The 22,368-nt window shown below is 44.0% G+C and overlaps 4 protein-coding genes across 10 annotated transcripts in view; 3 read left to right on the forward strand and 1 right to left on the reverse strand.

Moving 5' to 3' along the window:
- The window catches only part of itpkcb (inositol-trisphosphate 3-kinase Cb), a 17,467-nt gene extending 5,693 nt beyond the window's left edge, over nucleotides 1-11,774 (forward strand). For both annotated transcript variants that reach the window (XM_076735588.1, XM_076735589.1), the window contains 6 exons: nucleotides 7,169-7,268; nucleotides 7,373-7,586; nucleotides 7,972-8,176; nucleotides 8,770-8,871; nucleotides 9,440-9,511; nucleotides 9,658-11,774. In XM_076735588.1, the coding sequence (XP_076591703.1) occupies nucleotides 7,169-7,268; nucleotides 7,373-7,586; nucleotides 7,972-8,176; nucleotides 8,770-8,871; nucleotides 9,440-9,511; nucleotides 9,658-9,867 (903 nt within the window). In that variant the 3' untranslated portion in view covers nucleotides 9,868-11,774. The remainder of the gene's footprint in view (nucleotides 1-7,168; nucleotides 7,269-7,372; nucleotides 7,587-7,971; nucleotides 8,177-8,769; nucleotides 8,872-9,439; nucleotides 9,512-9,657) is intronic.
- A 1-nt stretch (nucleotide 11,775) lies between these two features.
- actmap (actin maturation protease) lies at nucleotides 11,776-15,111 on the reverse strand. Of its 4 annotated transcripts, none has more exons than XM_076735593.1 (7): nucleotides 14,997-15,111; nucleotides 14,499-14,713; nucleotides 14,172-14,240; nucleotides 13,846-13,970; nucleotides 13,262-13,391; nucleotides 13,087-13,157; nucleotides 11,776-12,781 (listed from the first exon to the last, which is right to left on the reverse strand). In XM_076735593.1, the coding sequence occupies exons 2-7, from the start codon at nucleotides 14,684-14,686 to the stop codon at nucleotides 12,444-12,446; spliced, it is 921 nt and encodes a 306-aa protein (XP_076591708.1). In that variant the 5' UTR covers nucleotides 14,687-14,713; nucleotides 14,997-15,111; the 3' UTR covers nucleotides 11,776-12,443. The 4 variants fall into 4 exon arrangements, with proteins under 4 accessions (XP_076591708.1, XP_076591709.1, XP_076591711.1 ...); XM_076735594.1 differs by having other exon boundaries at nucleotides 15,001-15,101; XM_076735596.1 differs by having other exon boundaries at nucleotides 15,047-15,079.
- A 355-nt stretch (nucleotides 15,112-15,466) lies between these two features.
- Nucleotides 15,467-18,183, forward strand: snrpa (small nuclear ribonucleoprotein polypeptide A). Its single transcript, XM_076735600.1, has 7 exons — nucleotides 15,467-15,539; nucleotides 15,858-15,938; nucleotides 16,044-16,216; nucleotides 16,378-16,554; nucleotides 17,147-17,311; nucleotides 17,405-17,493; nucleotides 17,580-18,183. The coding sequence occupies exons 2-7, from the start codon at nucleotides 15,866-15,868 to the stop codon at nucleotides 17,737-17,739; spliced, it is 837 nt and encodes a 278-aa protein (XP_076591715.1). The 5' UTR covers nucleotides 15,467-15,539; nucleotides 15,858-15,865; the 3' UTR covers nucleotides 17,740-18,183.
- Nucleotides 18,184-22,095: 3,912 nt separating this feature from the next.
- LOC143323945 (protein jagged-2) overlaps nucleotides 22,096-22,368 on the forward strand; it is a 41,501-nt gene continuing 41,228 nt past the window's right edge. For all 3 annotated transcript variants that reach the window (XM_076736134.1, XM_076736135.1, XM_076736136.1), the window contains exon 1: nucleotides 22,096-22,368. This exon is cut by the window's right edge and continues 451 nt beyond it. The gene's annotated coding sequence lies outside the window, so the exon portion shown is untranslated.

Consider the following 22,368-nt stretch of genomic DNA (forward strand, 5'->3'; position numbering starts at 1 on the left):
TCTCACAGCTGATCAAAAAGCACCGCGCGTTTGTTGTTACTGGCTTTGAAAAGCCATGCTGTCAGCTCCCAGTCAGACCAGGTACATTTTGTACGTGCTGTGACGTGAGCAGATACTTGCTCAAACATGCATGCTCAGAGACGCACGCTCACTCGCAGCGATGCAGTCTTGCATTCATAGTTCAGCGCGTGTCATGGAAAATTGGGCTGAAGGCAGAGCCGGTTGCTAGGTAACGCCTTTGCCATATATGGTACTTTTTTTTTTTGTCCTTGCCTCGTTCTCTTTTTCACACACAGACAGTGTCGACTCTGTCCCTGACATTTCAATGTTAGATGTAAATTCCTATGAATGTCTGCAGCCGACAATGCGCATATTATTTTATCACGTATTATCAGACAGCTGCCCTCCCATGTGACACACTCTTTCTACCCCCCCCCCCCCCACATTCGGGCCTTGCACAAAAGCTTAATATTTTGCCCCGAAACACCGTGAGACATGCAGTGGAACAGACAACCTGAGGAAAATGAGTGTAAGCTGACAAAACAGAGCGCAGACAGACACCGAAACTTTGAACACGTAGCCTACACGTGATGATTCCTCTTATTTATGCATGCTTATTCACATGAGCCACAATTGCTGACTTGTTTTCCGTGGCACCCATGACACAAAGTCCCACTCATCACTCCCACAGCACGTATATGCAAAATCCATGCTACGCAAAGAACGAAACAAACGCAGTCCCTGCTGTTTGTTCGTCTGGATCCTAATTTCCATTATATTTCTAATCTGTTATGTTTCTGCAGCATGACTACGCCACACGCAGTGACGGAGGAAATGTTCAGATCCTTCTGCTTATGTGAAAGTAGCAATACCTCAAGTAAAAATACTGCAAAATACAAACTGTGCTTGCATCAAAAGTTCAAGTACTCTGTGAGTTTAATACTATCGTATTTTTCATCATTGGATTATTGTTACTGATCATCAATGTGTAGCAAAGTAGCAGTTTGCCTTCGCAGTCGGTTGAGGTGGAGCTAAATTTAACCGTTTTATGTTCTGTCGGATAGTTTCATCTGTAACAGTGCGACGTATTGTTGGTGTCGAGTGAAAATTAAATTTGATGATTTGGAGTTTCTTTTATGCCCATGAGATATAACTCCCTAATTTCTTAAACAGTCCAAATATATTCAATTTGCAGTGATACAAAGGAGAGAATGGCAGTAAATCCTCATATTGAAGCAAACATCTTGAATTTTTCCTTGATAAACAGCACAAACTATTGCTTGATTATGAAAATTTCAGCACTAATATATACACACACACACACACACACACACACACACACACACACGCAATGTAACATAACATACAGTAGATACTGGATGCACACACAAGCTTAGAGAGAATAGGTAAACCTGAATATCATAATAATATGATTTTCAGATCTATCCCTGTTTGACTTCATCTGAAGTCTCGTTTCTGAAAATGGTTTTTCAGTGATAATTTAAAGCCGTGGCACCTCCTGAACATTCAGGGGCCCACCACAGATGAGCTGCTCGAACGCTGAGGACTTGAGTTCGGGGAAAGGGATGTGGTTTTATATAAACTAGTTTTGAGAAAAAGCTCTGACAGTACCTGAAAACACCCTGTAGTGTATGCATACGTAGTCACTCCTGTAGCTGATGATAGTCGTCTGACAGGTTCTGCGCTGTTACTGCATACACACACAAACACACACACACACACACACACACACACACACACACACACACACACACCCCTCTGGAAGCGAGCTAAGCTAAGTACTGAGGAATTTGTCATGCAGACAAAAGGAGAGTACTGGGAGGGTATGGGAAGGCCTGTTGTCCCTACCCCCATGCTGCCAGACGGTCACGAATCTGTCAGGAGGTTGGCTCAGCATGAGGCTCAGGATAGGCCCAATGGGGATTAGGGGATGACACAGAGAAGCACAAAAGTTAGACTGAAAAGAAAGCGAAGACAGCTCGTTGGTTGGAGGTTTGTACCCGTGGGGGAAGAGGGGTATTGGTTTAGGGGAGGAGGGAAAAAGAAAGGGGGCTAGTTCAAACAGGCAGGCACACACTTGATGACAGCAAGGACGATACCAAGAATTGAGAAAGTATTAAGAGAGGAAGGGAGCAGTCACAGGATGTTGAAACTGAAGAAATTGTGAATTGGGATGACAAAAACAAGTTGCAGAGAAGGAGAGAGGGTCATTGTGAGAAAGAAGTGTGAGCTCATAACAGGGGAGGATTATTTACTGGGCAACACAAGCCTCGGTTTACAGCGAGAGCTTCTAGACTGATTGAAGCTAAATAACTGGGATAAGATGGAGCATTAGCCTGGAGCTAACAGCGGACTCTGTTAAAGACGGTCATCGATGGTTGTGAAGGATCTCAGGCCGACGGGGAGGCGTACATCCCTGGTAGTGCTCGCCCGTGGAGACCCTGTGCTGATGGTGCGGAGTGTTCTGTGCTGGCTGCGTTCCCACTTCGTCTCCGGGGCTGTGTGTGCTTGTGTCAGCGCCTGCCTCCTCCTCCACTATTGCTCTGTCTGCCAGGTAAGAAATGGAAAGTGGCAAATTTACCCAGAGCGGCGATACAGATTAGAATTCAGCCCACAACAGCCCCGGTCTGTCGGACGTGTTTGCTAATGTCACGCTTTGTCAGAAAGATGACACCAGGGCAGATTATATGAAAAGCATGTGACACCTTTGGGTATTCAAATGTTGTGTGATTGACATCCCGGCCTCGTGTTGCCGTTACAGTATGCGATGGTTTGTTTGGTGCGCAGTATGCAGTCAGTCCTGTGTGGCTGTGATGATCTCTCTATCTGGGTTAAGCAGCCAGTAAGCCAACCAGCAGGATCATCAAGCTTCAGGCTGTAATGCGTAATGCAATCAGTTAATTTCTCAGACTTGTTCCTTTTCCCTTTCTCTTACCCTTTCCTTACTCAGAAGAAAGAAAGTAGTTTTCACTGTGTGTTTAACTGCCATTGTTGGAGAAGTACCTTCAGCAGGACTGTAGACAGGCAGTGCTCTCATGAATATACTGTGATGGCTAAACAGCTTGTAGATAGGTAGTAAAATAAATACACTACTGCATGGAGATAGAGACTGTAGTAATAAATAGATGTAAAGGGACATGTGAACAGGAAGTAATGAGTGAGTAATACAAGTATGAGGTCTCACGGCCTGCAGGATGAAGCTGCCCCTGAGCCTGGTGGTGTGGATGCAGCGGTGCTTGATCGTGGACGGAGTAAAATGGGCTTATATGTGTGTGTTGGTGAAGGCGAAGAGGGGAAGGGGACGACTGTTAAGACTCATTGTTGTGGTCAGTGTGACCTTCCTCCAGTATGACCATTGTTGCTGTCACGTGAACAGCAGAGGTGTGTGTGTGTGTGCGTGTGTGTGTTGGTTCATAACAAGCACCAGAGACATTCTCAGCATTCCAACCCCAAAATCTCAGAGAGGAGGCCGACAAGTGTCAGGGGGAACGGGAGTGAAGGGAAAACTGGAGAGCGCTGCTGGGAGGATGAAATGACGTTGGATTGAGCGTTAAAGTGTCAAAAGACGATGCTGTCATTTGATTTAAGGTGGAGGGGAAAATAAAAATAACCGGAGAAAAGACGGTTGACAGCGCATTCGTCAGCGCTGCCGTCAGCTTTGGGGAATGAGGAGGAAGCTTCAGAGACAAAGACGGATGACATGATCTCTGTTGAACACAGTATTTCTGAGTTACATAAAGGAGAAAGCGGAGATGGTGAAGGTTGGACTGTGAGAGGTGAAATGTGACCTCTGTGTTAAAAAAGCTCGGTGTGTGGGTTGAAGAGAGAGGATGAGACGGCAAGACACGAACAGTTTGTTCAGTTTGAGAGGAAACAACAGTCCAGGCCTTTTTTATTGTGTAAGTTGTCCTGAGTCTCCGCATTTATCACTTTTTTTTTTTTGAACGCCTCCGTATCCAGCAGAACATTAGCAGCATTAGCTCCGGCTGTGATGGCTAGTTTTAACAGATATGCTTGACCCCACAGAGGAAACACATTAAGCTGTCAGCTTGAAGCAATTAGAGATAGAGCCTAATGGCGTGTGGACAAGAGAAGTGAAAGAAGAGAGGATGGAGATGTGGGTGTCTGCTTCACCTTCCTCTCCTGTCAGCCCCCCCCCGGACTCTCATCTGTTACCAAGGCCTCCGTCAGATGAGGATAACTGAAGCTGATAATAGCCAAATAAAAGGAAGCTGAGGTTATTGTAGGTAAACACGGTTGGTGTTTTGTCCACAAACCGGTGTTATTTCAGTAGATTACTCACGGACCACAGCGTTCACGACTTCTTAAAACGGAGCTTTGCCTGTTCACAGTAACTACGCTATGTTGGTCCAATAGGCAGGAAACAGCCGCACAACACTGAAAAAAACAACACCTAACCTTAAAATGATGTTGATGGATATTTGCATATAATCAAACACCCCCCCAAAAAAAGACAGATATGCATCTCAAATTCAAATAGACTCAACAAAGCGAAAAATGTTTGCGTGTTTCCAGCAAAATCCTGCTTAAATGTACCTTAAATCTAAACCTGTGACCTTTCTAGAACTGATGGATAAACTAAATGTCTGCAGTACGTTTATGTACTTTGCCTCCTCTGTTCAGAGGTGAGGAGAGTCTTCATACTATCCTATAGGCTCCTGTGTTGTTAATGTTACACAACAGGTTCATAGTTATCCCTTACAGCAGCACTTCAGGGGCAATCGCTGGTGACAGATTTAGTGTATTGACTGGGTGGAGTGTCTGAAGGTGGAGTCCTTGTTTTTTATGTGGTAAAAGGTGAGCGGGGTTTGTTGCTTCTTGTAATCTGACACTCTTCTGCTCTGTTTGAATACAGCTGTCTTACAGGAAACATGGGAAAGCTAGGAAATGTTGCCTTTTTGAGTTTTAAGTAAAAGCTGCAGTCTAATACAGCTGGATACAAAGGGGTCATTGAGCGCATGAACAAAATATACTCCTCATCGATGCAGAGGGATATCGGGAGGAGGTAGCCTTTCGAATTCAAGGTGGAAAATCAGAAAAGACACATGGTAGTCATGAGCTAGCCAGGATAAAATTGGACACTGATGGCAGAGGAAGATTGTGGAAGATGATAGGAAAAAAAAAGATATCCAGAAATGGTGCCGCCTACCATGGAAAGCTGAATTGGATCCAAGGCTGCGTCACATAATGTGTGAAATGCAGTAATGTCCCATGTTTCCTGCGTGCGTGGGTCACAAGTACAGCGTCTGGTTTGATGATGTAGAAAATTATAGCGGCCATGTCGCAAATGGGGCAAAATGCAGCTGATGTTGACATGTTTTCATCACCGCTCTTTGCCCTGAAGTGGCACAGGTTACGCTGGGGTTAATCCGTTGATGTAACTGAAGGCTCAGGTCACAGTTTGTCTAGCGGTCACTCTCGTTACTCTCCCTGTCTCAAATATATCCTGACGAACCTCTTGTACACAGTTTCCCATCATAAGAAACCGACAGAGGAACACAGCTCTTGAATGTGACGCAAATCTCCCCTCTTTTGTTTTTTTAAATCCAGAATTTGAAGCCTGTAATCCCATCTGTGAAAGGTTGACATGTGTGGGATTAATGATGGCGAGGAAACAGTGTTCACATGTTGTTTATGTGGAGCTCGTGACAGTTTACAGGTTGTTATTTTTCCAAAGATTTAAGCAACCTACAACATCCTTCATGTTGAATTATGATGGGCGACTCACCTCTTAAACCACAAAGCAAACTACTCAACAATAGTTCATTTTGTGGTTTTGTAAATATTATTTTGCCTGTCAAACGGTCAAAGAGTATTTTCCAGTGCTTTCCGAGTTGCAAAACAGCAACTTTTTTTTTCTTCTTCAAAGTTAAACAGACCTGCGGTTACTTTGTGTGTGTTTATTCCTGCATTAACGCTGTTTTATTGTGACAGAGCTTGAACAAAGCGGCTGTGGAAAGAATGCATGTGCTGAGAGCAGAGATAGGCTGACATGTAAACATGGCAGAGATGGGCCAGGCGAGGAGCACTGGCTGCTATTTAGTTATAAAAAGATTACTTTTATTATTATAACTTCTCGTCCCAGCATTTTATTGCAGTTTTTTTTTGCCTCTGCTGCACCAGTTTTCTCATTCTTTTTCTTTGAAATCATATTGTTTCTGTGTTAAACATTTATTTGCTGAAGGCGCATATTAAAAAAATCATGGTAGGAACGATTAGAACTGCAAACTCAGAAGGACCCAGGAGAAATATAAAATTATATTGTTTTCCTCTCAATAGTATATTCTGGAATGCAACACGCACACACACACACACACACACACACACACACACTTTCCCATCCTAAACTGGTTGTCCCTTTGTTGTGATTTCCTACACACGTTCTAATCAATAGACGTGTCTCTTGCTTGCGTCAAAGCCCCTTTGCGTCAAAGCCCCACTGTCCTTGCTCTGGTGTTTCCCAATGCAGATAGCGACACACACACAAACACACACACACAAACACACACACACACACACACACACACACACACACACACACACACACACACACACACAGTCATCTTTCCATCACTTTTGGGGACATTACATTAATTTCCTGGAGCCTCACTCTAATCATAACCACCCAAGTCTTCACCCTAAAATTTAATGATTTACATTATGGGGATTTTTTTTTTGTCCCCACGAGGAAGATGAGTCCCCACAAAGTGACTGTGTAAACAGATTTATGTCCCTGCAGTGTGTGTAATACACATCCACCCACACTTGCACACACACAGTTGCAGACAGTAAGGTTCTGTTTTACGACACCACAGCGGTGGCTTTGGTAAATGTTTTATGAATGGGCTTTGTGTCACGTACGTTGTGCACCTGACCTTGGCAAAAGGGGAGTATCTGTCCAATGTCTACTGACGTGTGTGTGTGTTTGTGTGTGTCAGTATGTGCAGGGCGTGTTTTCCTTTAATGAATAATCATTCTATCAGCTGGTATTTAGCTCGGAGCTTTGTTTGAGCAGAGAGGAAAGTCTCACGCTGATTAATCAGAGCTCCAGATTTGTCATTTTTGTGTCGACCCACGCCTTTATGGAACAAAAGGATGACGTTCTTTGCTGCTTTGCTTTTCCCAGAATAAGTCCTGGCAGAAACTGAAGACCATGGTTCACTGGTCCCCCTTCGTCGTGTCCTTCAAGAAGCGTTACCCGTGGGTGCAGCTCGCAGGCCATGCAGGTATGCGTGAATGCACAGTTTACATAAGCGTGCGCATCATCCCGACATGTGCATCAGTGGATCGTCAGTCCTTAATCTTCATTCTGTTTCTCTCCGCCTCCAAGGTAACTTCCAGGCCGGGGAGTATGGACGCTTGCTGAAGCGATACTGTGAGTGTGAGCAGCAGTGCCTACAGAAGCTGATGAAGGACACTCTGCGCCCCTATGTGCCTGGTTATTATGGTGTCGTACAGAGAGACGAGCAGGACTATAACCTGATGGATGACCTGCTGGCTGACTTCGACTCGCCCTCCATCATGGACTGTAAGATGGGCAGCAGGTAAGACTTGGCAGAGGATGAAGAAAGAAAACACTCTTCAAGACTATTTTCACACAGGAGGCCATTTTTTCAGAGCTTATCTTGTGCTTCTGGGAGATGTTGGAACCTTGAAAGTGAACTTTTACACACATATAAGCCTCAACACAGTTTACTCCCACCAGTTTTTCCACCTCTCTATCACTTTATGTAATGAAGTGGCTGTATTTCTAGTCAGCAAAGTACAACGCAGGATTACAGGAAGAGGGCAGTAAGACTAAAATAATAAAATTACAATAAGGACATAAAATTTACTTTAAAAATCCAATTAAACTAGCAAAGGGAAGGAAAACACGATATTAAATTACAAAAAAACAGAAAAACTCAACATTAAGCCTTTATTTTTCAGGACATACTTGGAGGAGGAGCTGATAAAAGCAAGAGAGCGTCCACGCTTACGCAAGGACATGTATGACAAGATGGTGGCAGTGGACCCCGGGGCCCCCACTGAGGAGGAGAGGGCCCAGCAGGGTGTCCTCAAACCCAGATACATGCAGTGGAGGGAGACACTCAGCTCCACCGCCACCCTGGGCTTCCGCATCGAAGGCATTAAGGTCAGAGGTCATCCTGGACATGCAGTGCTATGAGAAAGTCCAGCTGTAGTACTCAGTGCGAGTGAAGAAACACACAGTTTCTACAAGACTTAAATCAGTATGAGTAAATATTTATCAGTCTATTCATTGGAAAGACCAAACACACGGGAGTGGAAACAGAGAAAGAAGGTCTGTGGATGTTTTTGGCTGGATGTGCAGCCATAAAGGGATCTGTTTGTTCTTTCCAACTTAAATCCAGGCCTGGTTATCAGGTTGTACCAATAACTGCAGATTTGCATGTTACTCAGACAATAAAAATATCTGATGACACACTGTGAGCGTATAAAGCAGCCGGCTGTGGCTTTATTTTCCAGTCAAACAAGTCGTAGCAGTCAAGCTATGGAAGCCAAATTCCTATTTATAAGTTTATATTTGTTCTTTTACCCATCGCAGCCTGAGCAAAACACAAATTTAACACATGTACTTGAACTGATAGTACTGCACTGATTACTCAGCAGGTACCAACAGCACTCATGCAGACCCCCCCCCCCCCCCCACAAAAAAAAAATGAAAGGAGAGAACAACAATATGTTATTTTTTCTTTTTTTCTACAGAAAGCTGATGGAACCTGTAACACCAACTTCAAGAAGACAAAGTACAGGGAGCAGGTGATGCAGGCCCTGGAGGACTTTGTAGGTGGCAACACTCAGATTCTGGTACGTTACTCGTTCACTGCTGTACTCACTAACCCTAACCCTAACCCCCACCAGCACCTCTAAAGCTCAGCACTGCACTTTTACCCAAACCTAACCCCCACCAGATTTTGTTACTTTTGGGACAGAACAGCTACAAAAGCTTGCAGTCTCCCCCTGTTTTTAGTCGGTTGCTGGCAGTGACTTTATATATACTGCAGGAGATATTTTTTTCCTAGGATGGTGAAGTCATGTTTTTCATCCACTCATAGCGAACAAACGTTCTTGATATCAAACCCTCCAACGACCACCCTAATCCTGTCCGTCCTTGGGTTTCACATTAAAACCATTTTTTGTCTGATTGGCTGAACATGACCTGACTTCGCCATCCTAGGAAAAACTTTTTTGACTGACTGTACAGAGGTTTTTCAAATGTATTGAACAGCACCTGCATTAAGGGAAGATGTAAGGCCTTTAGGCTCACAGTTAAGTAGAAAATAAATTAAAAAATATGTTTATTGGTCCATTTTGAAACTTCCTTTCTGTTTGTGAAAGCGTTTCTTTTTAACATTGATTTTTCTCTTTTTCACAGAAACTGTACCTGCAGCGGTTGGAGGAGCTTCGATCAGTCCTTGAGCAGTCGCACTTCTTCAGGACGCACGAGGTGAGACTCACAGAGTCACGCTCTGTTTTCATGAGTTCTAAACAAACCTGTTGGCCGAGTTGGAAGATTTTCATTAGGTCATTAGATTCTGTGGTGATACGCTCACACACCTAAACTCACCTGTCGCACCGGTTTCCTTGTTGCAGGTCGTGGGCAGCTCCCTGCTGTTTGTGCACGATGCTTCTGGGAAGGCCAGAGTGTGGATGATCGACTTTGGGAAGACGGTCCCCCTGCTGGCCCCTCAGACCCTGGACCACAGGACTCCCTGGGTGGAGGGCAACAGGGAGGACGGCTACCTGTGGGGACTGGACAACCTCATAGACATCCTCGGCAGTATGCTCCCACAGACTCCTTGAGAGAGACTCAGAAGACAGACTGCAGTGAAACACTGGCCCGTGTCCCGATGGTGGAAGAAAGACAAGATTGGGAGAAAACGCACACTGAGACTGACTGAGGAAGAATCAGAAGAGGGACCACAGTTTGATGACTTTTTCATGACCCACGCCATCATCCAAGTGTCTTTATCCAATTCGACCTGTGCAAGAAGCAGATGAGTGAAGACAATTGCAGGATCTCAAATGCATAAGTGGAATATGCCAAAGGCTGATATCATCCATTATGCTCCATTTGTTGAACTTGGGGACAGATGATGAGTTGATGTAGAAAGAGGAAGAGGGAAAAGTCAATGCAGAAATGTAACTTTTGTTACATGGACTGTGGCTTATTTTCGGAGAATGCAGTCCTCTGAATTCATCTCAGTCACTTTTTCCTGCAAAGACGTTTAATGTTGCTCATCTTCCACCTCCACGTCTCCCTCTGTTGGTCAGAGTTGCACATACCGTCGCACTCTGGCCACTTGATTCAGAGGTATGAACCTTTGTGCAGGGCCTTCGAGGAGCTTTGGTTAATGGGAGTTTTTGTTTTGTCATGGACCATTTTTGATGTTATAGTATACAGCAACACTAAAACACTGGTCAGACCACGTGTTAACTAACTCAGCGTGTAAATACAACTTTATTTAATTTTTCTTTTTTGGCCTTCGTATAACCTCCTTACCATATTTGTACAATGTGTGTGCCTGGCGTTTTTAAAGACAGAGCTGTTTGATCATTCCAGTGCAGTGGACTCCTGCTATTTTTCTTCCAAAGAGTTCACCCAAGTGTAAACTGATTTACATCTAATCCCAAAGTTTAACCTCTCGTAGAAAGTGTTTTTTAAATCTGGATTTTTGTATGACGATGCAGTGAAGTTTGTTGTTTTCCTTTAACTGTACAGTAAGCAGCTTGGCCGCCATGTTTGTCTGGAATTTGTTGCACTATGGATCCTCACAAAGCCATTGAACAAATCAAGCGGTGCCTCTGTGTGTCTTAAGATGGGAAGCAGCAGTCGAGTACTGGTTTACAGATGCAGACGAGCAGAAGCTTAACATGAACTGAATTTGTTGTTAGGAGCACTTCTCTCTGATCAGTGTTGCTTTGGATTTGCAGGGAGATTTACGGTGAAGCTGTGGTGAAACTGGATGAATGAAACTGGATTTGTCTGATTAAACTTTTGTGAGGTGTCTCTTGTGTATCAACTGACACGCGATCTTGAAACTGGAAATTTTGAATGATTCAAAGGACGACAGATAATCGAATACGAGAACACGGCTTTCAGACACGAGGGCGTTGCTGTAAACCTCATTCAGCGACACTAAAGAGGAGGTTTGTGGGGTTGAAGATGTGTATGGAAGATGGAGAGTTTACAAAGGAACAACATTGTTATTATATCATAGATATTAAGTCAGTGCTCATGACCATATCTGTCATTCCTTGACTGGAACGCAGCAGTTCGGTGAAGTCTTCCAGATGTCCTCTGAAAGTGTCAGGCAGCCCTGTTTGGGTGTGTGTGCGTGGGCGGTTCACTCAGCACACACATTTTTCATACAAGTGCTGCAGATATGTGATGTCATGAAATTGGAACTCAAATTCAGGCGTTCAGTTTTTCCATTTCTGAAAAGTAAACCGACGGGGAGCGAGGGGTAGTTTAGTGTTTACAGAGTATTGTACTTCTTTGCCCACAAATCCTCTATATTTATAAAATGGCAAACTATCAGGTTTTCAAACTGGGTGCTGCTTTATAAGTAAGAAAACTGGATTCATAACCACATTTTGTATCTTTAAAGGTCGTGTATTTTAGAATGGCAAAACACAGGCAGACTGGTGAAAACTGATATTAATTCTCTGCTTTGTCCAGGTCATGGATTGCAATAAACTGGAAATAAGAGTTTTCAGAGTTTGTTTTTTTTTTGTTCTCACAACACAGATCATACACTATAACTGAAGAACTGAAACAATTTATTGTATAAATATGTTGCATTCAGTCAGATGTATTAAGCACCAAGAGTGATGATTCATCACACTGCAAACCTGCAAGACAAAAATAGAATTCTGCATAAAAACTGCAGTTTAGATAAGAGTAATGACAGGATGGACAGGTGTGAGACATGAAAAACATCTGTGGTAACAGTGCATTGTCCTGAGTCTCACGCTGAGCACACACGTACACGTGTACGTGTCAGAACGTAGCTTTTCTATGCTTTTTGGCCTTTCTGCCACACACAAACACAGTTTTTGATCAAAGAGCATTTGGAGAACTCCTTCCACAGAGAACATATTCAGAAACTTTGCCACAGCAGGATCGGACCTCTAGCTGCAGGTACCAGCTATTTTTCAAGGCTCCGGATTGGCCACCGTGGCTTTAGGGTTGAGGTTATATCGCCACCTGTTGGCTTGACATGCTATTGACAGCTCTTCAGTTGTGCTTTCGCAAGGATGGAAATTGTGCTTGTGTGGACGGGATTTCAAAAAAATACCCAAGAACACGTGGACTACAGATCAGATGCGTCACCCTGGATCGACTGTCCTCCACACAGCTGGGTCCTGCATCACACTCATTTCTGCTTCTGTGTCCTTGTGTGGAGCAACACCGCCTGTCCAGCCAGCCCAGCCTCCACGCCTCCTTGAGGAACCACGTACTTGTTCCCGTCATTAGCCCTCTGAGGGTCCATCGTCCTCAGCTGCAGGTTGCTCTGAGCTACGCTGTCCAAACTCCACAGCTGGTAGCGTAGACTTTTACCCTGCTTAGCCAGGACGTAAACCTCTCTCACTGCCGAGCTACCGACAGGACAAGGACAGCTGCTGTCAGTGGCGAGGGAGAGCCAGGGCAGAGTGGGATCAGGTTGGGTTTGCTCTTTGCTCAGGCTGCCCTGGTCCAAACCGAGGAGAACACCTGGAACCAACAGATGTGGTTATGTTTTCTCACCAGCTAAACCAGGCTTAATTCAATTAATGACCATTTTAAAGAAATTGGTTAGGGTGAATATATGACTATTCAACCAAATAAACAACACTTTTTCTCCCTCTTTAAATGTCACTAAATAAAATTAAGGATTAATACACCCAGACCCAAACCAGCTTTATGACTCCTGGTTCAGTTGTTTTGTTCACTGAAGTCATGCTTTTCACAATAACGCCTACTTCTCTGATACACCTTTTATCAAACACCCCTCTGGTGAGTGAGTGATCCAGTCTCACCTGAAGCGGCTGCCCAGTGCGCCCTGTGGCCTCCACGCTGGCATGGCTCATGGTTGAAGTCCTCGTCATATCTGCACATACGGTCAAGGAATTCTGTACTGTGACTATAAACTTCTCTTTTATGATGTAAGTTAAGAAAATGAAGTCTTGTCAGTTGAGTCTGGGGGTCGGATACGGGATGAGAACAGGCTGCCTCCCCCACAGGTGTGTGATGATGGCTGCAGCATTGTTACCGCTTAAACCCCCACACAGCAGCTCTGCCTCACAGCCACAAACCTCCTCTGCCAGCAGGGCCATGTTGGCAGCTGACAAAATAAAAATCTTAATGAGAACATAAAGAAACCAACATAAACTCAACACAGTGTGAAATTGCATTTTAGTTGCCAGTAAAACAGAAAGAGTGAATTACTGCTTAAAGCAAGCTTTACATACAAACCTTCCACATTTTTGAATTATGTCCTGCATCTGTTTGATGAGTTTACGGTCATATCTGCATATTTGGCACCACCCAGTGATGTTGCTTTAAGGAGGATTCAACACTTTGGCGTGCTATTAAAAAACTTCTGCTTCTTCTATGAAAGTGATGACGTCTTGATGCAGAGACACAGATCAGACTTTACAACGCTCTGGATATTGGATTGCAAGAGTCGAAAACAATCCTACGCAACCACCACTGGAATCCAATTCTGCAACAACAGAATAAAACTAATAATGTTAGAGTAGCCTAATCTGTCAGTTCGGTACAGCCCCACTACACACCTGAAAACATCTCCCCCTGTGCTGTGTATCCCCTGCTCAGCGCTGTCTGAACAACAGTTTCCATGTCGAGACGCAGCTGTGGCTGTCGAAGATGAGCAGACATCCACAAAGCCACCAGGCCGCACCTAAAAAGTAAACAAATAACACACTTGCAGTCACACCCTGGTAAATGTGTCATGTTTAATGGCTTGAACATAAAAGCATTCACTGTATATGCAACATTTGTGGTTACAGATTTATTTGTTGTTGTACAAGCGCCGTCTCTGTCAGTTGTAGATCAACGTGTGATGACAAGTAGAAAACTGACGCCATGGTTATTAACTTACTGTGGACCATCTTGGATGAGAGAAGGCACATAAGTGTTCACCAACATCCACTGCAGGTCCTTCCTAAAACTGAGACACACACACACAAAAAAAACACTTTAACAGACAAACACATCACTACTACATAACAATCCAGATGATTGATTTGGAAATGATTGCCAGGCTCATGGGGATTTCAAGCAGTGTGTGCATAATTAAGATGTTGTTCAAATAGAAATGAAGACTTTATCGAGATTCCTGACAAGGAGATGGCTGTCCTTGGTCAAAATAGGCAGATGTTTACTTCAAATGTGCAAAAAAGGTGAGTTTTCTCATTGTAAATCTCACCTGCTCTCCCTCTGACTGATCAGTAAGAGGGCCTCCGTGTGGTTCCCCTCTACAGGACTCCTGCTACTGGCTATTGTCTGATACAACTTCTTCTTGGGGGCTGAGGCTGGAGGAGGTGGTGGACCTGGAGCAGGAGGAGGTGGGGGAGCAGGGGGAGGTGGAGGTGACAGGGGGGACTCCACTGACATCTTTTCTGAGCTCGTTTAGGATGAATCCTGGCAGAAGTGATAGCTTGGTTAATACTGTGTGGTTGCAAAGGAAATAACAGCAGCGCTTGACAATTTAAAATACACTCGATAAACTCTGTAACCCACCACCTGTCCGACCACTTCTCACTCTCTCCTACCTCTCACAACCTAGCTGGTAAGTTAGCTCTGCTGCCTACATGTACGAAGTAATCTTAACTCGAAGCTGAATACTATTTGGGCGGAAGCCGAAGTGGAAGAATCTTCTATTATAAGTTATTGCGGACAAAAACTATTCGCCTGTGATACTCACACACCCACTTCCCAGTGAGCACAGCTAGCTAACAGCACCGGTGTTTTCACCATATAAGGCATTAACTTCTTCTTCGTCGGCTTCTCTTCTTCTTCTTCTTCCTCTTTGTGTTGTTGGATGACACGACAGTAAAGTCTCATACCGCCCTCCACTGCATCCCCAGTCTTACTAAAAAATCTAATTAATATTGGATGCACAGTTAAGTCATAGGTGTCCGAATAAGTGCTAACGTTACCTCAACTGCCATAATAGGGTGCTAGGCTAATCTGAACAGGAACTGATGTTACCCCATGTGTTACACTACTTTCTATAATGCCTAAAAACATTTGCAGTCATTATAGAATCTGTTTTTGTCACAAAATTTAGTTCACCACGGGAAGCGATTTTTTTTCTTCATGGCGAAGGTATGACCTGCCCTAGTAGGAAGTGCTATGACTTCGCCATCCTGGGGAAAAAAACAGGAAACGGCCGCTGAATTGTTTCTTAACGCGAGAACAGAGTACGGGATTTGTGAAGGCCGGGGTTTTCATTCATCACGACGAGGTGAGTGTTCCTTCAACATCGAGCTTAACACTAATATGATTTGTTGGTTCTAAAAACATTTTGCAAATTATTTGTGGATACGTACATCCTATTTGGACGTTTTATGTCAATAAGGGGAATCGGTTGTGAGCGACAAGTGTGGAGATAGTTGCCGAAATAATGTGAGCTAACGCATAGCTGTAGCTAGTTAGCTTTTAGCTTAACGTTCACCCCACGTTATTGGATTGTTTGCTAACGTTGGCTAGTTAGCTGTGATTCCAAACTGGTGAAAAATAAATACTTAAAGTATTTTTCTTCTCTCCAACCACTCGTCTACAGATTAGAAGATGACCACTCCGGACGTACGGCTGAATCATACAATCTACATTAACAACTTGAATGAGAAAATCAAGAAAGATGGTAAGTGTATTCTTAAGTTTTTGGCTTCAGTGAACAGCTAAGTGATTCACACAGAGCCTCTCAAATTAATTTAATGCTTTCTCTCGTTTTTCCGTGTTTCCGCAGAGTTGAAAAAGTCGCTGTACGCCATCTTCTCACAGTTCGGCCAGATTTTGGACATCTTGGTCGCACGAAACCTGAAGATGAAGGGTCAGGCCTTTGTTATTTTCAAAGAGGTTAACAGCGCGTCCAATGCCCTGAGATCCATGCAGGGCTTTCCTTTCTATGACAAACCCATGGTAGGTTCAGTACACTGATAGCCAGATCCAGTCACTTAACAATGAAATATGTCAAAAATACTCATTGTATATATGATAACCATAATATTCTGCAACATATAAAATCTAAACCTCAATAATACACATGGATTTAACTTATCTTTACATGTCTCATCCTACAGCGCATCCAGTATGCCAAGCAGGACTCAGACATCATAGCTAAAATGAAGGGAACTTATGTGGAGCGTGACCGTAAAAAGGAGAAGAAGAAGATCAAAGGACCTGATGCAGCGGGAGCTAAGAAGGGCGTACAGGGAGCTGCTGCACCCATGGTTGCAGGCGTAGCTGCCGCCATGCCTGTGAGTGGGGCAGTGGGTGTTTGTGTTGTAATCAGCTGGTGGCATTAATGTTGGCAACAGAATTTGGTTACATTTGACAGTTTCCATAACAAAATGTAGCTGAGCATCGAGGACAATCTATCAAGCATTCACCGGTGATGAGTCAAGTGTGGACAGAGTAGCAAACTATTGTGGTGAATTTTTTTTTCTCCCAGCAGATTGAGACTCAAACCAAGATTATATATTTTCTCACCTGTAGTGTTGTCATTTGTTTCATGTTTTGGATGAAGTAAGCAGCAACAAAACAGGAAACTAATCAGAGACTAACATTATAAGGCTGATGTGAGTGAATAGTGAAACCATGATGGATAAAAGAGGCAAAAGTTCACTCAAATCACAAAAATCTATGTTAAACTCTCCTCTGTTGGGAGTCTGTATCCTCATACTGACAGATTGGGCAGCAAACAGCCATTAATTCCAAGTGACACCAAGTTTTCATGCAGTAAACTAAATGGCAGCACACAGGCTCGTTTGGTAGGGCGTCATTGATGGTGTAAGGAGGAGCAGATAGAGGAAATGATTGACCTGTTCATAACTGTACTTCGCTCTTTAGGGAATGCCTCCCATGAGCCAGGCTCCACGTATGATGCACATGCCAGGCCAGCCGCCTTACATGCCCCCTCCTGGCATGATGCCTCCACCGGGGATGGCGCCTGGTCAGATGCCCCCTGGTGCCATGCCCCCCGGCCAGATGATGCCCGGACAAATGCCCCAGCAGGTAGTGTGCACTGCGCCTTCTGGCAGATCGTGTTGTCCTTTCTTTCACAAAAAATAATTCTGTTCTGACCTCTGCTGGCCTTTATCCTCACAGGTTGCCGAAAATCCTCCCAATCACATCCTCTTCCTCACCAACCTGCCAGAGGAGACAAACGAACTCATGCTCTCCATGCTCTTCAACCAGTCAGTGTCACCTCCTGTTCTCCTCTGCATTTTTGTACTTGTCTATCTGTTGAATGCTGAACCTGACTGTATCACCGTGTGCTCAGGTTCCCCGGGTTCAAGGAGGTGCGTCTGGTTCCCGGTCGCCACGACATCGCCTTTGTGGAGTTTGACAATGAAGTGCAGGCCGGCGCTGCACGAGATGCACTGCAAGGCTTTAAGATCACACAAGCAAACGCCATGAAGATCTCATTCGCTAAGAAATAACACCTCAAGACTTTTTCTTACACACACAGGTCTTTGTAAAGATGTACAGCGGTGACCTGAACTCAGAGATTTTTTTTAGAAATTGATATTTCCTGGTCAGTGCTACACAAAAGGTGTTTTTTTTTTTTTTTTTTTTTTTTTTAAACCGTGTTCCAGGATTACATGTAAGTATAAACCCTTTTGCATCAAGTTGCTTTGTTTTTTCATGGCTTGACATAAAATGATGGTCAGGTAAATTTCTACTTCCTTTCATTCTGAACTTTCTCAAAAATATCTGCTGTTTTGGCTTCATACTCAAATTCATCTGCAGCTTGATGCAACATCTGTTTGTTTGTTTGTTTTTTTTAACTGTTTGTCATAAAGCATTGCACCCAGAGTCTGGTCTACCAGATACTGTACCTGGAGCTTTTTTCTTTTTAGAATTAAAACTTTCTTTGAGACAGTTCTCTGCCTCACTTCTTTGTGTGTTTATGTTGCAGTGGGAGTTCATCTTAGCCTATAGGTGGTACTATAAGCCTGCTTTCTTCTACCTGTGATGTTGATGCGTTGCACAGGAATAGGTGGGTAAAGGGATGATGGATGAGTAAAAGACCTCACATCTTAAATAATCTTTTGAGCAACCTAGCTGGATTTTGCTAAAGCTTTAATTATTCAGTGATACTCTGGTTAATGCTGTAGAAGTTAAATCCTTTACTATAGAAAAACCAAAAAACTGCACCAGGAAATCTCCTCTTCAGCCACAGACTTTGGATTATTTGGGGAAACCGCTCATGTAGCCTTTTCTTACAACAAAAACAGCCAAGTCTCAGCCCTCAGTAGGACAAAGCTGATTATCAGAATTGTCTGTGTTACTCAGCGGTGGAGAGAAGGTCATTGATGTCATGAACAGAAGTCCTTAGCTGGACTGGGGTGCAGGATCCTGATGCTCCATGGTACGCACTTCAGACTGCGGCCGCCCACATTCTCCACAAAATTGGTTCCTTGTAGGAAAAATTGGATTCTTCAGCATCAGACAAAAATATCATTTTTCATTAATTATTTATGAAGGAGTCCGATTCTTTGTTCGAAGCATTCTGGGCCTTTGTACAAACCCTCATCCCTCCTGCTTGTGAAATAAACCAGTCGGAGCCTCATTCAATTTGTGCTTTGAAGTAGATAGAAGATGCTCAAACAAACCATTTTTTATCGTTCTTTGGCCTTTGTGTTCTGCTCAGTGTAATAAACCAGAGACAGATTAATTTTTCTTATAAATCAATTAGATTACGTCATTTCCTGCCTGCTCCTGAGCCATCATGCTTTGCTGTTTTCTGTTTTGCTGTAGTGTTTTCCTTCATCCGTCTCTGCTTTAAGTCTCAATGAGTAATTCAAACACCAGAGAGCAAAAACTCAAATTGTTGCATGTCATTGGGTTGTTGCTGGAACTGCGCACCCTAACCCTGCATTAGATGCCAAATGACAATGATTTAACCATAGATTTATTTATCAGGCAATGGCAACACACCTGTAGCATTAGTGCTGATGTGTCCTGGAACACTAATTGTGTTATATTGGACAAAATCAGTCACCCCTGTGGTTTGTGGTGTTCAAGTTAATGAAAAACAGTAATTTGACACATTGTCAGAGTACCGAGAAATAAGATTTACACTGTTTTAGGATGTCATTGTAGCTAGTAGTAAAACATGTATTCAGACCCTTAAAAATACCAATAATGATATATAATACTTACTGAAAGGTTACCATTCAAGCAGCCAAAAGATAAAGTACGGATTAAATTAGTTAATTAGTCTCATTTATGCTATTGTATATGTTTTGTCGTTAAATTTATTGTATAAATCACTATAAAATAGTCTGCAGTAAGTAGCAATTTATGTAGTGAAATAAAAACAGTATTTGCCTGAATTAGTGGGTTAAAAGTATAAAGCAGCATAACCTTTAGATACTTCAGTAAAGTACCTCAGAACTATGATTATGTTGTAGGCCTCCTATAAGGATGGCGTGAGAGTAATTGCTGTTAAAACAAATATCTAAATGAATGCAAATGAATCTTTCACATACTCACAATTGCCTTGAGTTTGCCAATTAGTAAATGCCTTCTGGATGTTTTGCAGCACATCCTCAATGGCCCCTTACATCCTTCACATACTGTAGGTTTGCGGAGTAATTACATGCCAACGAGGACCACCTCGGCCTCTCAAAGGCTGGATTCATGAGTGCAGGGCGGAGTGATGTGTGAATTAGGCCTGAAAAGCTCAATTTAGACTTGCACCATCAACTGTGCCCAGCGCACACAGGGCCTCCCTGTTGTGGACTTAAACTGTGCCCTGAGTAATTGTCTTCAGGTCAGCTCAATAGTGTACACAGAAATGCACATTCTTCTGTAGGTTCCCAAGCCTTTCCACACTCTCTTATTTTGCCTTGAGAAAGCGCTGACCTTAGCCACCGGGGCGCCATGAGTGAGTGAGTGTGTGTTACTGTGTGTGTGTGTGTGTGTGTGTGTGTCTCGCATGCTCTTGGCAACATGCCTGTGGTGCCTTCCCATTCCCCAGCACAGTGATCTTTCAGTTGCAGGGACTGAAAGCCAACTTATCCGGTGGGTTATGTGAGGAAGTTGTGTCTGTCAGATCAAAATTGATCCCTAACACAATCTCAGTGTGTGACGGTGCATATCAGCATCCACTGGCCCCCTTTGACATTTGAGGGTTCGGGTCATGTGTGTCGATGGTCATGCTTCACTTCAATATTGAGTATTTAACACCATATCTTTGAAGAGGGAGAAGCTCATACAGAAGACATGATATTGTCAGAATAAAGCGATTCTTACGCGTTACTTAAAGGGTAAAAATGGGCAAACTGTGTTTTTAAAATTTGTTGTTTAACAGGTTAGTCTGTATTTGACCGATTAGAAATAGTTAGACATGGGACTTTTTTTTTTAGACCAAAAGGAGCTGAACCGTCACTGAAAAAAGTCGGAAAACTTGCTTGTAGGTGTGTCACGGACTGATTAGATATCTTCTGTACACTGTCATAGTGATCAGTAAGTCGTGTATTTTAAATATCTGCCCAAAAAACACACACGCGACCATTAGATGGTGCCAAATACACAACTCACTAGACATCCGTTTAGGTAACTGGACCCACAGCGCGCAGAGGTTGCTGATCCTTGGTGACTCTTCCTCAGGTGATGCACACGCAGCGGCCTCTGAGCAGACCCAGAGATGTCTGTGTGCTTCCGGATGGTCGGTTAGAATTCAGCTCATGTTTGGAGGTCACTGCTCCTCTATGCAAATCAACCCTCTGCTCCTCAAGAGCCCTCTGTTCTGCTCCGGGGTCACTGCAGAGTGCCAGGCCACGGAAACACCAGCGGTTGTCAGGGAAGCTCTTGAGCAACAAGACTGTGATAGACCTTAAGATGGAGGAGGAGGAGGAGGAGGAGGAGGAGGAGGAGGCAGAATCTCATTACATTTCCTCCTCGATGAAGAAGGTACATTGTGTGGAGGTCTTGGACCCAACAGGACGAGCACTGGAAGTCAGAGATGGAAAATATTCCATGTTACCGGTGCCAATATTCAAAAAGATGCCCACAACTCCCTACAGTTCCCTTTTATATTTATGCGCTCACCCGGGTAGTATCCGCAGCCAACGGCATCATTAGGCAGCGGCATGTGCGTACAGTATACGGGCCGGCAGCTGTCGGAACAAGCTCAATCATAAATGTGAGCATGAGGATCACATTTCATAAGAAATCAGTCTGCAGGTTTCGACTCCTGGGCCACGTGTGCCATGACCGTGCGCAGTAGTTGATAGCGCATGGTCTTGCGTTTTTATGCCATTATACAGTCTGTTTGTATATTGCATGTTTTAATCACGCAGGGCTTCGGCTTTAAACGCCCACAGAAACTTTCCCATTCAGAGGCCACCCGCGCAAAACTGTGAAAAACACGTTAATTGGCGCGGCGGAGCTTTGAAGTCAGCAGAGGCCTGAAGCTGGAGGAGAGGAACCAGTGAGGTGCTAGCACTGATAGAAAGGAAACTGAACACACAGAGAGGAGAACTGAAACGCTTTCTGGATTACCCCATGCATAAATGTGACGTGTTAAGAAAAAGGGGAAAGTTTGGTGCTCGTGTGCAGGTTACTCATGACAGAGAGGGATGCGAGCATTGGTGCGCACTGGGAACCATCCGGACAAGAGCTGAAAGACGGATATTCCCTGCCTCAGGACACACCCTCCACGCTCTCACTCTCTCTCTTATTGTTTCCCACACTGACTCTGTCGCCGCCGGGTTTGGTATCGGGTTAACATGAGACCAACCAGCCGCTTGGATGAGAAGAGCGCAAAGTGATTCCGACGGAGAGACGCAACTTCGGCGGCGGCTTCGCCAACACATTCATCGCGAAACAGGATCAACTTAGATGTTATTGGATTGTTGCTGTTGTTTTTAGTTTTTTGTTCGTGGATCAGGCTTGAAGAGAGACAGAAGAAAGAGAGTGTGTCAGCTAATTGGGATGAGAGTTCAAGTCAAGCGAGCCACCAGATTGGACCTTTAAAGCCTCTTAACGCAGGTGGTGGGAGGAATACGGCGCAAGGGGACTGTGTTTATGTGCCGTGCGTGTACGTGTTTGTGTGCATG

The sequence above is a fragment of the Chaetodon auriga genome, chromosome 7 (genome assembly GCF_051107435.1).
Source record: "Chaetodon auriga isolate fChaAug3 chromosome 7, fChaAug3.hap1, whole genome shotgun sequence".
Classification (NCBI taxonomy): domain Eukaryota; kingdom Metazoa; phylum Chordata; class Actinopteri; order Chaetodontiformes; family Chaetodontidae; genus Chaetodon; species Chaetodon auriga.

Bases quoted from the DNA above. Each gene is read 5' to 3' on its own strand.
- snrpa (XM_076735600.1), top strand. From the start codon at position 15,866: ATGACCACTCCGGACGTACGGCTGAATCATACAATCTACATTAACAAC. The intron at 16,217-16,377 runs GTAGGTTCAGTA...CTCATCCTACAG, and splicing joins CTTTCTATGACAAACCCATG to CGCATCCAGTATGCCAAGCA. The intron at 17,312-17,404 runs GTAGTGTGCACT...TTATCCTCACAG, and splicing joins CCGGACAAATGCCCCAGCAG to GTTGCCGAAAATCCTCCCAA.
- actmap (XM_076735593.1), bottom strand. From the start codon at position 14,686: ATGTCAGTGGAGTCCCCCCTGTCACCTCCACCTCCCCCTGCTCCCCCA. The intron at 14,241-14,498 runs GTGAGATTTACA...TGTGTGTCTCAG, and splicing joins ATCAGTCAGAGGGAGAGCAG to TTTTAGGAAGGACCTGCAGT. The intron at 12,782-13,086 runs GTGAGACTGGAT...TGTTGGTTCCAG, and splicing joins GCACTGGGCAGCCGCTTCAG to GTGTTCTCCTCGGTTTGGAC.